The sequence below is a fragment of the Gallus gallus genome, chromosome 19 (genome assembly GCF_016699485.2).
Source record: "Gallus gallus isolate bGalGal1 chromosome 19, bGalGal1.mat.broiler.GRCg7b, whole genome shotgun sequence".
Classification (NCBI taxonomy): Eukaryota; Metazoa; Chordata; class Aves; order Galliformes; family Phasianidae; genus Gallus; species Gallus gallus.
This window is the reverse complement of record NC_052550.1, coordinates 3,409,085-3,422,376: the sequence shown is the minus strand read 5'-3', so window position 1 is coordinate 3,422,376 and position 13,292 is coordinate 3,409,085. Positions and strand designations below refer to the sequence as shown.

The window sequence follows — 13,292 nt, the reverse complement described above, 5'->3', positions numbered from 1 at the left end:
TCAGGGGAACCTCCCGCAGGGCTCAACCACACAGCTCTGCAGTGTCAGCACACCAACCACATCCCCAAGGACTCCAAGCAAGCCTCTCACTTCTGCCTTGGGGTTATCATAGAAAAATGGAGTCTGTGCTCCTGAGCTCGGGATGCTTGGCGCTGCCAGAGCCAGAGGGGACACGGATCCCTGTGCTGCAACTGAACCTTCTACACAAGTCAGACCTGCAGCTTCAGAGCTTGGCATCATGGAAGGTTTATTTAAATTCAAGGAGGGCATAAAAATATAGTTATAAAAGATATTAAAACAGTCCTCTGAGTCACATTAGCCATGCCAGACCGGGGTGAGTTCATGAAGTTTACTCCTGCAGCATGGCAGATTTTTTCTCTTTCCTTTTCTTCTTGGCTTTGCCCTGCTTCTGCTGGGTCTCCTGGTTGACATCCCCCTTGGCTTTCTTTGTCGCGGGAATCTGCTCAGCTTCATTGCCTACATCACCTTTTCTTTTTCTATTCCTCTTCTTCTTCTTCTTCTTCTCAGCCACAGCATCTCCACCATTAACAGCTCCATTCCCGCTGCCCTCCACTGCCACCCCATTCTCTCTGACCCCTCTGTTCCGCTTCCTGTGCTTCTTGCTACCAGGCAGGTGGCCGTCTTTTTGCTCAGGGGTTTCTATTCCCAGTGGCTGCTCCTCTGGGGCTGCTGAGTCTCCATCTTCACTGGCTACTGGTGCTGCTCCATTCTCCTGGACAGCTTTCTTGCGATTCTTACGTTTTTTGGTCTCTGGTAGGAACCCCTTTTTCTTACGCTTCAGTGGCTCTGCTTCCTGCACAGGTTTATTGGCTGTCTTCTCTTTCTTGGGCTTCCTACAGAGAGAACACCAAAAATCAAGAGCAACTCATTTTACAGCCAGAAGCAAAGCAATCCCCGTTGCAGGCAGCCACAAACAGGCAGGAGCACAAGAACGATGCAGGAAGCACAGGCATGCTGTGAGGATGAGTGTCATCCCTGGAGGTGATCTCCAGCCTGCAGATATGACAGCTAACCGAGCCGTGGGGCTGCAAAGGCATGCAGAGGCTGGAGAAAGAAGCCCCGTTTCTCAAGCAGAACCACCCATGGCCCCAAGCGAGGCTGCAGAGATGCTGTCTGTCCTGAGCAAAGCCTGTCTGTGCTGCACTGCACCAGCTCAGTCTCCTGAAAGGAATCCTGAAAATGAGGAAGGTCCCAGTTCCATGGCCTGGCTTTCAGTGCAAAGCCTTCTGGAGAGTTTTTCAAGCAGCGTCAGTTGAGAGTATAAAAAAACCGCCCTGACAACACTTGTCTCAGTACTTCCAGGAGCCCTGGGTGCAAACCACAGCTTGTTCCCACATACCTGCACAAAGAGCTATGGGTGTCACAGCACAATGGCACCAACAGTGACAGCAGGCTGCACCCGCAAACCTCAATCCTTTCCCCAGGTAGCACAAAGTCAGTGTTTCCTATCTACCAGGCCCTGAGTAATCCCCCTTCACAGTCTCTACTTGCTGCTAAAACTAACCTTGATCTTGGGACAGACCTTGCAGTACGGTGCCAAGCGACCTGTGTGAGGCTGTGCCTTGTGCAATCCCTCCGTGCCTATGAGCCTCTCACAGTGAGCCACGTGCAAGCATTTCCCCCAGAACCGTACTGTGCTGAGATCCCACAGACCAGGCCACCCACACACTGGGACTGCAAATCCCAATCATTAGGAGAGCTACCCAGCACTTCCTGAACACTGTGCACATCACTAACACTGCCAGAAGGAAAGGGAAGCAAGAATTCCAATTACAAGCTACTGACAGAAAGGAGAAAAAGCTCCTGCCCTTCTTTTTCCCCTGGAGCAAAATTCAAATCCAGATGCCATTTAGCACAAGAGTATTAAGGCATAAAGACTGAATGCTTTCCAGCTTTCAAAGCTGCAAAGCAAATGTGGCTGGGGATCCAGGCACCAAGGAGCCCCAAAATCACTGGAGGGGGCTGAAGGTCCTGACACAGTGTCCCTGATAGAGGGGTGCCTTGGTTTCTTTTCCTACCTCCCCACATCAAAGATGAGAAGCAGGACAGGCAGTCAGCCCCCCAGGTGAGCCAAGAAGCCAGAGTGCCAGGCATACATACGTGTAATTCAGCCATCGCATGACATTCCAGTAGAGAGAGTCGAGCCGTGCCGACTTCCCAATGCTTTCCTGCTGGTTCAGAGCTACCAGCACTTTGTCCAGCTCCATCAACTCCACATGCAGCTTCTGCAAGAGGCAAGTGCAAAACGACAGTCAGCAACGAGCTCAAACGGGGCAATCATGGCTGCAGTGCACGGGCCATCCTTAGGATAAAACCGCATCTGGAACAACCGAGCTGCCTGGTTTCTCCAAGCCACTGCCCTGAGCCCATTCACTGCAACACTTCAATGCGGGGGCAAAAATAGGCAATCCATGCCCCCAGCAGGTACAAAGTTTTATTGAAAACTCGTCTCTAGCATGACTGCCATGAGTCTAAGCTGGAATTGTACCGGCATGAAAGGGACAGAAAGGTCCTTTAGTCCTTTTTCCTTTACAGACCATGACCGGGGGCATAGGGATGAAGATTATGTACTGTGTACCTATCTAACAGCAAAGCAGCAGCATTTTCAGCCTGGTTTTTAAAGGATGCAATCACACTGCCTCCAACTGCTTCTTACAGCTCCTGTGACCCACGGGCCAATTTCAGTGAAACCAGACAGAAAGGGGTGTCTCCAAGGCTATTCAGTGCTACAGGAGCCCTGGAAATAATCTCTCTCCCCACCCACTTTCCTATTAGGTCTTCACAAAGAAACAGGCTGTGCTGTGGGTTCAGTGCTTATCAGTAGGAAACTGGGCTTCAGCAATTACGCTGCTTGTGTTATTTTGCTCTAGTAAATAAGACCATGTTGGAAACTTATTTTGTCACCTACAGAAAACCTCATGCTCAAAAAAGCCCTTTTCTTTAGGGCTGAATGCATCGCTCCCACTCAAAAAGCTGCTGGATAAGTCCCAGTTTCAGGTAATCAGTCTCTGGGGTTCAGTGAAGAGGAAAGAGCAATCATCTGAGGCGAAGCCCAGCTCACCCTCACTGCACCCTAGGCTGTATTTCTCCTGATAAGAATGGAGATACCACATATGTTTGCAGAATGCTGCACAAATCTTTCAACAGGTTCTTGGAGATCAGCTCTCAAGAGCTGTGGATCACTCCTTCAGAATTTTCTGTACTCAAATCCAGCCAGGCAATCCCTGCAGGGGCACCTCTGGTACGAAGTGAAGTGAGATGAAGTGGCAGAGCAGTCACAGAATCCGAGCGTGACATCCGACAGAGACCTCAGTGGGATTCAGAAGGAGAAGAACCACTGGCCCTACAGTCAGTGTGTCACAGAGCACAAAGCACACAGGATCAGTCCCACTCTCACCTGTTGTGTCACGGTTTTGAGGAGGAAGTTGAGCAGCTCCAAGCTCCTGGCAACTTTCTCTTTCTCAGCTTTCACCCTTAACTTGTCAGCCACTTTCAAACTCTGCAAATTAAAGGGAGAAGCATGCATTAAATGGAGAAATAAATCCATCTTCTCAGGAGAAAGCAGAAAACAGGCAGGGATTAGCAGAATTAACCTGTCACCAATACAACTCTGCAAGAGCAAAGCCCACCAAACTCTGGCAGTGCTCAGGAGGGAACACGGTGGAAGCTGCTGTGCCCAGGTTAATTACAGAACAGCTGAACAAAATAAGCACAAGTATATCACAAAGGCACAACTCTGCAGCTCTCCCCAGTTTCTAAGCTAAAGCACAGCTGGGGACATGTTGCTGCCTCCTGGAGAAAAAGAAGGGAGACAATGAGCCCCCACGGAAAGGCCCAAAGAATGCCAGGCAACACTCACCTGAGGGACAACCCAACTCAGCTGCAGAAGCTGGGATTTGCACGCAAAGAGCTAATGCAAAAATCCATTAGCACACCAAGGAAATCCCAGGTGCCAGCACTAGAACAGGGCTTGTCAATCAAGCTTAAATCCACTGAAAAGAATGGAGAAAATCTCATCTCTTCGTGTTACCTTTATGTGCTGTAGGGTTTCTGAGACACTGAAAGGTCTGGCTTAGAGGAAATCACTCCAGAGACAGGTCAAATAACAGCCAGTTATTGACAAGTTGAGAAGTGCAGAACATAGCTATAAAAAGGCAGGGGGAGCCAAAAGGTGACCCAGGGGCTTGGGGCACTGATCCTCTGCCTGCAGCAGGTCCTTGCAGCCCTGCTTACATGAAGCTTTCTTCCCTGCTATGTTTCTGTGAGTGCACACAGCACAGCAAGCCCTGCAGCTTGCATGGTTACACCAATGTGAGACAGGATTTGCAGACAGAAGCTTTTTGGAGTCAGTGCTGTGCCGCTCACAGCCCATTTCTCCAGAGGCAGCTGCACTCACGGCCAAGGCTGCTGCTGTCTGGAGTGTGAACGTGCCAACCTGACAATCATGAAACAGCTTAGGTTGAAAAGGACCTTAAAGATCATCTTGTTCTAACCCCCATGCCATGCCATGGGCAGGGCTGCCAGCCATCACAATCAGGGTGCCCAGGATCCCATCCAACCTGGCTGTTAACACCTCCAGGGATGGGAACCCAATGGACAGGGTTCCTTCTATTAGAAAGTTGCCATGTTCTGCCAGCTGGAACTCAAGCAAATTGCATTTTCTTTTCATTGTAGATAGGTGATGCAGATTGAGGGATTGATTCTAGAAGTCCACAAGCAGCTGTCAGGTGCTTGGAAATTTGGGATGTGCATCTAATTTGGAGTGCCAACCAATTTCATGCAGAACTGTAGAACAAATAGGAGATGGAGATGGACGATACCACTGGTCTAGTGACATCAGTGCAGTAAGATTAAACATCTGAATCAAAGGAGGTATTTTGCATGAGTCTGGAAACATAAGCACAGTTCCACCAGCACAAACAGCCAGAGGCAATCCAGTGCAATTCAGGTGCACACAAACAGCTCCCCACTAACATGGATCGCTTTTAAATAGCACTTCAAGACCATGGAAGGAGGAAGAAGACAATGCAGCTGGGTAGGGAAGCCAGAGGACAAAACAGCAACAAAAACAGCAGATAATTAAATACTACAGAATGCACAAAATGCTCTGGTCCACAGTCAGGATGGATTTGAGAAGCCAGATCCAGAATAATGTTACTATTTCTCAGTGCATGCCCTTTCCCTTCTGCCACAAAGCACACAGAAGCAATTTACTCCAATGAGCCCCAAAATGCCAGCCCTTCTGTATGCAGTATGGTGGGGACACTCATGCCTCCTTCAAGTCTTGAGTGCAGTTCCTGCTCAGCCCGTGTCCTTTATCACCCCGATCTCACCACCACTCTCCCATGTCCTTCCCCATGCTTTGTTATGTGAGATGGTATCTTCTGCCACACATTGCTTCACTCTCATGCTCCCACTGCAGTGAGCGTACCCAGCAGAGCACTTGAGATTCATGTCAGAATGCAACATCAATAAACACACTGCTCTGATTGCATAAAGGAAGCTCACTTCGAACAGGGACTGCTCCCAAGGAATGAAATCCCAAGTCTCTCCAATGGGAACTGAATCCAAACCTCAAAAGCAGCTTTCCCAACTGTTTGTCCTAAATTCTTGCTACATGTGGTGCCAAGCATTGTCTGTATGTTGCAGGCCTGCAGAGCACACTGCCTTGGTTCACTCCCTCACTCTGCTATCTGAAAGATGAAATGAGCACTGCTGCCCCAATTGCATGGGTCAAACGTTTTATAGGCCTACCGTGATCTCATCTGGGAAACATATAAAACAGAATCATAAAAGTGAAGCGAAAATCATTATGTAACAGATGGCAAGCTGCAATATATGGCCAATATGCCTTAAAAAGAGGTCAGATTTCAGTCATCTGCAGCACCCTTCAGAGAGCCTCAAACACCAATTTGATTACAAAGAATGTACACAAGGTACCACCATTTTACGTAGCAAAACTGAAGGTGAAAGCAGTGGTTTTGCCCCCAGCTATACTGTAGGGCAGCTTGCTCAACAGCCTGACCTGCAATCCTCTGCCACGGTGCTGTTTGCAAAGGCATCCAGCTCTCCCTTCACCAACCCAGGAGTCACATACCCAATCACTTAACACTAAAAGCAGGGAGCACACGGCTTATACTCAACAGCCACGCTCACACCACTTGCTGGTTATGCTATTCTTCTGTCAATTTCTGCATTTGTTACTCTGCTTTTTCAGTTACAGCCAGGCCCTCTTGACAGGGAACCTCAGCTCCAGGTCCAGCTCAGCAGTATCTGTGTTAATCACACCTGCACATCTGAGCTGTCAGTGGATCTGGGCAGGTCGCTTTCTAAAGTGAAAGAAATATGGAGGCAGTTTTCACAGCAGGAACTCCCATCTCATCTCAAGCCAGTACAGCACTGCAGCTCCTGCCTCACCCTACGTGGACTCAGCTGGCAGAGAGGTTTTGGCTTCTTTTGTCAAGCACGCTGCTCCAAAGTCTTCTGGCTGTTCCTGTTGGATGGCAGTCCTGGATCCACGTCCTCTGCTTCCAGGATTTCTATAAGAAGAACAGCACATCCTCTGCATCCTATCAGTTGGTGTCGTTTCTTACCTTTCTAACTCCTGTATCACACATAGAGCTATCCCAGCTACTGCAGCATCTGACCTTCATTCCAGCTCTCATTGCATTTCACTGCATTCCTTCTTCACAAAGTTTGTATACAACGAGTTTGCTAGAGCCAAGAGCCTGCAGTAATTCAGTCACCGTGCACATTTTGCACAGTCTGACAGGGCACAACAACATCTCAGGCTCCACAATAGCATTCTGCTACCAGGAGAAGAGCCCAAAGTTCGAACACTGCCATTTCTGCATTCCTAGCACGTCCTTCAGCCCATCTCATTGTTCAAAACAAACAGCCCTTCCCCTCCGTGGGCTCAGCCTGACAGATCCGTCACCAGTCGGTGAGCCGGAGGAGCCTGGCCAACCTGCATTCTTTCCACACACTGCACTGTCTCTATCCTTCCCCCTCCTCCCCCATACCATGCCTGGTGCTGATGGATAAATGGAGCTGAATACAGTGCCAAGTGCCTTCTGCAAAACACACCTCCCCCGGCCCTGCACAGCCTTACACCCCCTGGCACAGCTCAGGGTTGCTAAGGCAAACCCTTCTCCAGCAGCAAACAGCTCTGCTACATTTCCTCCCCACTGAACACCCATGGTCAGGCAGTGATGGTGTTGCAGAGGTGTGAACTCAATGCACTGACGCTTGCACACCAACTGTGCATGCAAGGTCCCACAGGGCACAGTTTTACTGCTGTTGTGGCTCAGCTTCCCACGGTGCAGTCTCATGCGGAAGGGTCCCAGTAAGTGGGGCTGGGGCCCTACAAGCATATGCCCATTACCTGAGCCAAAGCAGAGCATTTCCCAGGTAAGCCAAGAGGTCTGGGAGGGGCACGGTCTTCTGCTATTTTGGAGGCAAATAATGAACTGAAAACCACATGAAGTACTTCAGTGCTCTGCATGCTCATAGCTCCTGTTATTATCTGATGTAAGCGCCTTTGTCTCACCTGTAATTACTCTTCACATTTCTCCTGAGAGGCAAACCAGCATTATTCCCACCATTTTAGGTGACTGAGTCACACAGACCACGACAGAGCCAGGAATCAGCACTGAGCTCCTGCAAACCCAGACAGGCCACCTCCAAATACTTCCTTCATGACAGCGTTCACTTGAATCCAAGCTCCAACTTAGGGCTAAGTAACAGAAGGCAGTGAGGCGAGGAGGGACGAGGATGCTGCTCTGCACCAGCTTCCATCCATCCCCAGAGCCACCTCCATGCACACGGGGTACACGAACACCCGGAGAGCTTCTCACACCACCCACTGCAGGAGCAGCTGCCAAGAGCACTGAAGGAGGAACGAAGCACTGTCAGTCCCTCCTCTCTTCGTGTTCTCTCACTGAAGGTTCTGAAGTCTGAAAGGGTAAAGACTCAAAACTTTGTTTCCCTGCATCTCGAGCAGAAACAGATCGTAAAGAAATGCTCGAACACAGATGGGAGCTGCTAAGCTGCTGCTTCACTGAGTGACCTGGAGAGCAGGGGACAGACCCCACATGCTGAAGGGTGTAATCAGAAGGCATTTTTTGCAATGTTTCTTTTGGCTGCTATTAGAGGAAGGAGCCCTAAAATCAAGAAGCTGTTCTCAAAGAAAATGCCACCACTTTCCCAAGTTAAAAGATCTGATAATTTTTTTCCATAGACCATATGCAAATACAGTAGGGAAAAGCCATACAGGACAGCTGAAGGAACAGAGGAGAATGAATTCTCCACAGAGACACCCGGTACTCTGAAAGCACGTCAGAGATATCAGTTAAATCACTCCTGGCCTCATTTTACAAGCTAAGAGGCTGAGAAAGGGCAACGAATTAAGAATTTATGAGGATGGACAGATAAAAGCTCAGGCAATCTTCAAGAAAAAAAATGAAGAATGGCTTTTTAGAGATTTGATGAAGTCACTGTTAATAATTTATCTCCATACAAATTAAGACATCGATAATAAAATGTGATGCCCTTCAGAAATGAAGGGCATGTCTATACTGGAAGGCCACACAGCATAACCCTCTCTCCCTCCTCACCCTCTGAGTGACTCCAGCTGCTTTATTTAAATGCCTTCCTTGCTGAAGCACTCAAAAACAAATGCTCGAATACCATGCAGTGAGAGACTTCAGAGGGCACAGAGCAACTTCCAAACTATGTCTCTGCAGTGGCCATGTAACCCTACCTGTCTACCTTCATGTCTTTCTACAAACAGCTGCCCCTCTGGTTCAAGTCTAAGTCATCACCTAAGGGAAAGGAGGCATCGCATGCACCTCTGTAGGGTTACGTGCACACCCATCTGAACATCTCCAATACTGGCAATTGGAAGCGCCTCGGTCTGGCACTGAAGTTGGCTCCTGGATTCTGTGTGCATTTTGGCATTTCACGATGCCTTCATCCTATTTGGAGATCAAACAGCCAACCTGAGCACTATTTGCTTTTGTTAGATCTTATGCAGGATACAACGCGGACAAAAGAAGAGAAGAAACAAAGAAAGCAGTAAAGTTGGGCCCTTCCTATGATGTACTTCATACAGAAGACAGACAAAGGAAACCCTCAGGAAACAGCTGTGTACAAGCCAGAGAAAGAAGCTTTTCCAACAGTTCTTCTGACAGCTGTTTGGTTTTGAAGTTGCTCAGCCATCAGAACTTGCTTTCTGTGGCATATTCCTCAAAATCCTTTCCCACTTCCCCGATTTATACATCACAACGGGGTATTTAAGCATAAGTTGGGAGTTACACACGGACCTCAGTTCAGGATAGCAAGCCAGTCCCTGGGAAAGGAATGACAAAAAAGGGGAATGAAACGATGTGTTCACATCCTGAAGCTTCCTGCCCCAAATCTGTCAATGAGTTACTAAAAGACTGGCATAGCTTCAAGATCACTCTAAAGCCATGACAGCAATTTCATAACATCGGAAAGGAAACAGAAATGTATCTAAAAAGAAGGACAAACACCAAAACGTGCCCACAATGACAACAAGGAGAGATGGAAGATCAAATTGAGAGTAGCCTGATGGAATCAAAAAGACAGCGTGTGAAATTCCAGGAGTTGGACTCAATGATCCTTACTGGTCTCTTCCAACTTGGGATATTCTGTGATTCTATGAACCCCACAGAGATCCCTCACCAGAACTGTGCAGTGGTTCCCAACACGAAAGGGGGAATTTGGGCTTCCCAGGTCTGCCCATGGGCCCCACTGCACAGGGCAGTTTGAACCAACAAGAACCAGCTTCCTCCTTGGATAACGTGAGGACAGACATTGCTGCTCAGCACGCTGAGCTGTTCTGAAGCCAAGTGAAGAAGCGGTCAGATGGTACAAGCAGAAAAAGAGCCTCTGGGATGGCCCAAGAGACCAAAGTTTGGATCTTGGCTCACTTCCCAGCCAAGAGTGTCATCTGTAACACAGGGAGCACAACTGCAGTAAACTAAATACATCAGCGCTTGGATTTCTGCAAAATACTTTCTTCATTACATCAACAACTCACTGGTTGGAATTTCCTTTGTAAAACGCTTTGGAGCCTCCTGATAAAAGAACAAAGCTGTCTGGGAGAGGAAGAAGATTCTGCGAGGTGTTACACCATCCCAGGTGAGCTCTGACATTTACAACATGAAGCCATGGCTCTGGGCAGCCTGGTCTGGTGGCTGGCGACCCTGCACATGGCAGGGGGGTTGAAACTCGATGATCATTGTGGTCCTTTTCAACCCAGGCCATTCTGTATGGTTCTTTATACCACAAACACAACTGGCTTGTCTGCACTCCCAACAGCGGGGTCTTCTTGAACATCTGCAGCAAGGTTCTGCTTCAACCGAAGGAGCCTGCTGAGAACCGGGGAGGCCAAAACCACACCAGAGCTCTCTCTGCTCCCTCACTGCAGCTGCTGTCCAACACAGACAGCTCCCAGGGCAGACCCAGGGCCTGGGGGATTTTCTGCCCAGGAAACCAACCAGAAAACATCAAGAGCACCAACAGCAAGTAGCGCTCTCACTGGGAAAACACAGCTCCAAAGTAACCCCAGAGATACCAAGACTTGCTTAGACAGTAAGGAGAAGCAGACATGAATCCCTCATGACTGCAATATATGTTTTATAAGCATGCCTTAATGTCTTAAGAACAAACAAGGTCGCATCAGCTTATGTAAGCACAAGAGCCACTGCCCCGCAGCAGCCAGAGCTGCTATTTCAGGAAGCTGTCCCTTCATTTAAGGTTCCTGGCGGCTGACTCCCCCTCATCTGCCTCCTGGTTTTGCACAGATCATTTGATGATATCCAAGCCTGCCATTTTCTCATGCTGCTCTTTGCCCAGTTCCACCACACATCACTGCCCCAAACCATCCCAGCTCCTCACCGCGCGCTCTGCAGGGACGCAGTGCATCACTGAGGCAACCCAGAATGAGAAAGCAGAAATCTGGAGATAGCACCCTGCCCTTTCCCACAGCACTGCACCTGCAACGGCAAAAAGAGTGGCCCCCCCAGGATACTTCAGACTTCTCACTGAGTCAAAGCATGGTATAAAATTCTGTGTCATCATTTTTGCCTCTTAAAAAAGCTATTTCTGAAGTACAGTGGCAGAACAGCCAATGACAGCGAATGCAGACCTTTCACCACGAGGGAGGACAATAAAACCATCAAAAAAAACATCTATCATTTTTCACAGCAGCGTGAACTGCTGCTCAGCCCGGGTTCTCCTGGGACTCATATGCCAACAGTTACCTACACTCACACCCACCCCAGACCAAAACAGGTCTCAGATGAAAGGCAATGAGGCTGAGCTTCAGGACACAGCTGCAGTTCTGCACAGGGCCTCCCTGCCCTCTAGATAAGCAGAGGCACACGCAGACCTCAGGGACAGGAATGGGCATTGTTTGGCCAAGCTCTTAACTAACAGTCCCCGTGATTTCAGCACTGAGCTGTGACTTCCACCTGTCCTGCAGCTCCTCCCTCAGACAAGCAGACAATTTCCAACTGGAGATTCAGAGTTAATAGCAAGTTATTTTAATGGTGGGTTACTCCCTTTGACAAATGTATACTTTCCACAGATTCTAAATTTGCTCTGCTTCCAGCCTCCTGCTAAAAGGGATTTTTAGCATCTCCAGAAGAGATCAGTCATGATAGGATTACTGTTCTACTACACAGCAATGTCTCTGTGTGCTTTTACAACTGCTCAGTGAAGTGTGCATTTCTGATCCCTCCCCACCTCAGCAGCACTCAAAAGAACAGCCAGAGTCACACAGCACTGTGCTGGTGCAAGAGGAGGAAAAAGGAAGAAGGGGGGGGGGGGAAATACTTACAGAGCACTCTGAAAGAATGTTATGTCAGAGGAGTTTTAGGATGGCCCAAAAGAGCACCATGTGCCACGAGCAGTTAATAGTGCAGAAGGCCTGCTGCCCACAGAGTGCACCTCGGACAGCCCAAACAAACTGATGCTATCTCCCAGGAATTTGTCTTTAAACACAGATGACCACAGAATAAAAAGACACTAAGGAAGCTTTGGTAGCAGAGCTCATTACAGTGCTGGATGGGTGGCAAGATGCTAAACCTTCCCTGAAAAGGACAGCATAAAGGCACTGTGGTTTCCCAGTGAATCAGTCCGAGTCCTGCAGGGACTGGAGAAGAACATGGAGATGACCATGCTGGGGGGAGTGGCATGTTTGTGTAGCTGGAAAACAAAATCATACCCAACTCCACCCATTGGATTCCTGATGTCATCTTTAAATAAAGGCATTTAATGAAACCTAGGATTACCTGCTTCCTCAAGAATTATAATCACCACCTCTGAATTCCTTGATTTAAACTTGCTTACATTTTGTCCCGCCTCAACCAAAGAAAACAGAGCTAATTGTTCTGCTCCCATGTGGCAAATTACAGAATGGACTGAATTACCATGTAACTAGCATTTAAAGAAGCAAAGAATGAAAGAGGTCGCACCTGCAGTTAGGTAGGAACACCAAGACTGGAATCTCCCATGTCATGAAGTTTAGTCACCACATCACAACACTCATTTGTCTGTTTGGTTCCCCGTGTCAATCTACAAGACGATTGGAAAGCACTTGCTCCTCCATGGTTTAATGAGAACTATCGGTGATGGATGGATGGTTGGACTGGGTGATCCTGTGGGTCTTTTCCAACCTTGGTGATTCTATGACTCAATCGCCTGTCTCAGAGATTGTCCTCTACGGAACAGCTGCACCAAAAATGCTGCCTTCACAGGTACCGCCCACACTTGTCACTGCACTATGATTTCTGTATCACTGTATAAATTGTTGGCTAATGTATTTAGAGGTTTCCCTGGAAAACAACATTAGCAAAGGAGTCTGGTCCAGAAGGCCTGCAATTCACCAGGAGCCAGAAGTCCAGTGTAGTTCAGCTTTGTTGCCATGGCCCCAGTCCATATTCAAAGACAGAACTCCCATAATGTTTTGTGAAATTTAGTCAATATTCACAATGCTTGCATTTCAAAACTTGAAGCAGCCTAAAATTGACCTGTATGAGTGCTTTCCCTAAAACTGTGTCCCTCTGATGGTCCCACACGCAAGCACTGCCGAGTGTACCAGGAACACTTCTTCCACACTCTGAACAGCAGCAATACAAGAATGCTGTTAGCCCAATGGACACGACTCAGCCCTGGTGTGAGCAGGCACAACCCCACAGAGATGAGTTAAGTGGAGCACAGCCTCACACTCCAGATCCACGAGA

The 13,292-nt window shown here is 48.4% G+C and overlaps 1 protein-coding gene across 1 annotated transcript in view; it reads right to left on the bottom strand.

Moving 5' to 3' along the window:
* Positions 1 to 230: 230 nt before the first annotated feature.
* Positions 231 to 13,292, bottom strand: part of MYBBP1A (MYB binding protein 1a) — a 50,891-nt gene continuing 37,829 nt past the window's right edge. The window contains exons 25-27 of the mRNA XM_015295967.4: positions 3,419 to 3,520; positions 2,122 to 2,246; positions 231 to 854 (exon numbers count right to left, since the gene is read on the bottom strand). Coding sequence (XP_015151453.2) covers positions 350 to 854; positions 2,122 to 2,246; positions 3,419 to 3,520 — 732 coding nt within the window. The 3' untranslated portion in view covers positions 231 to 349. The remainder of the gene's footprint in view (positions 855 to 2,121; positions 2,247 to 3,418; positions 3,521 to 13,292) is intronic.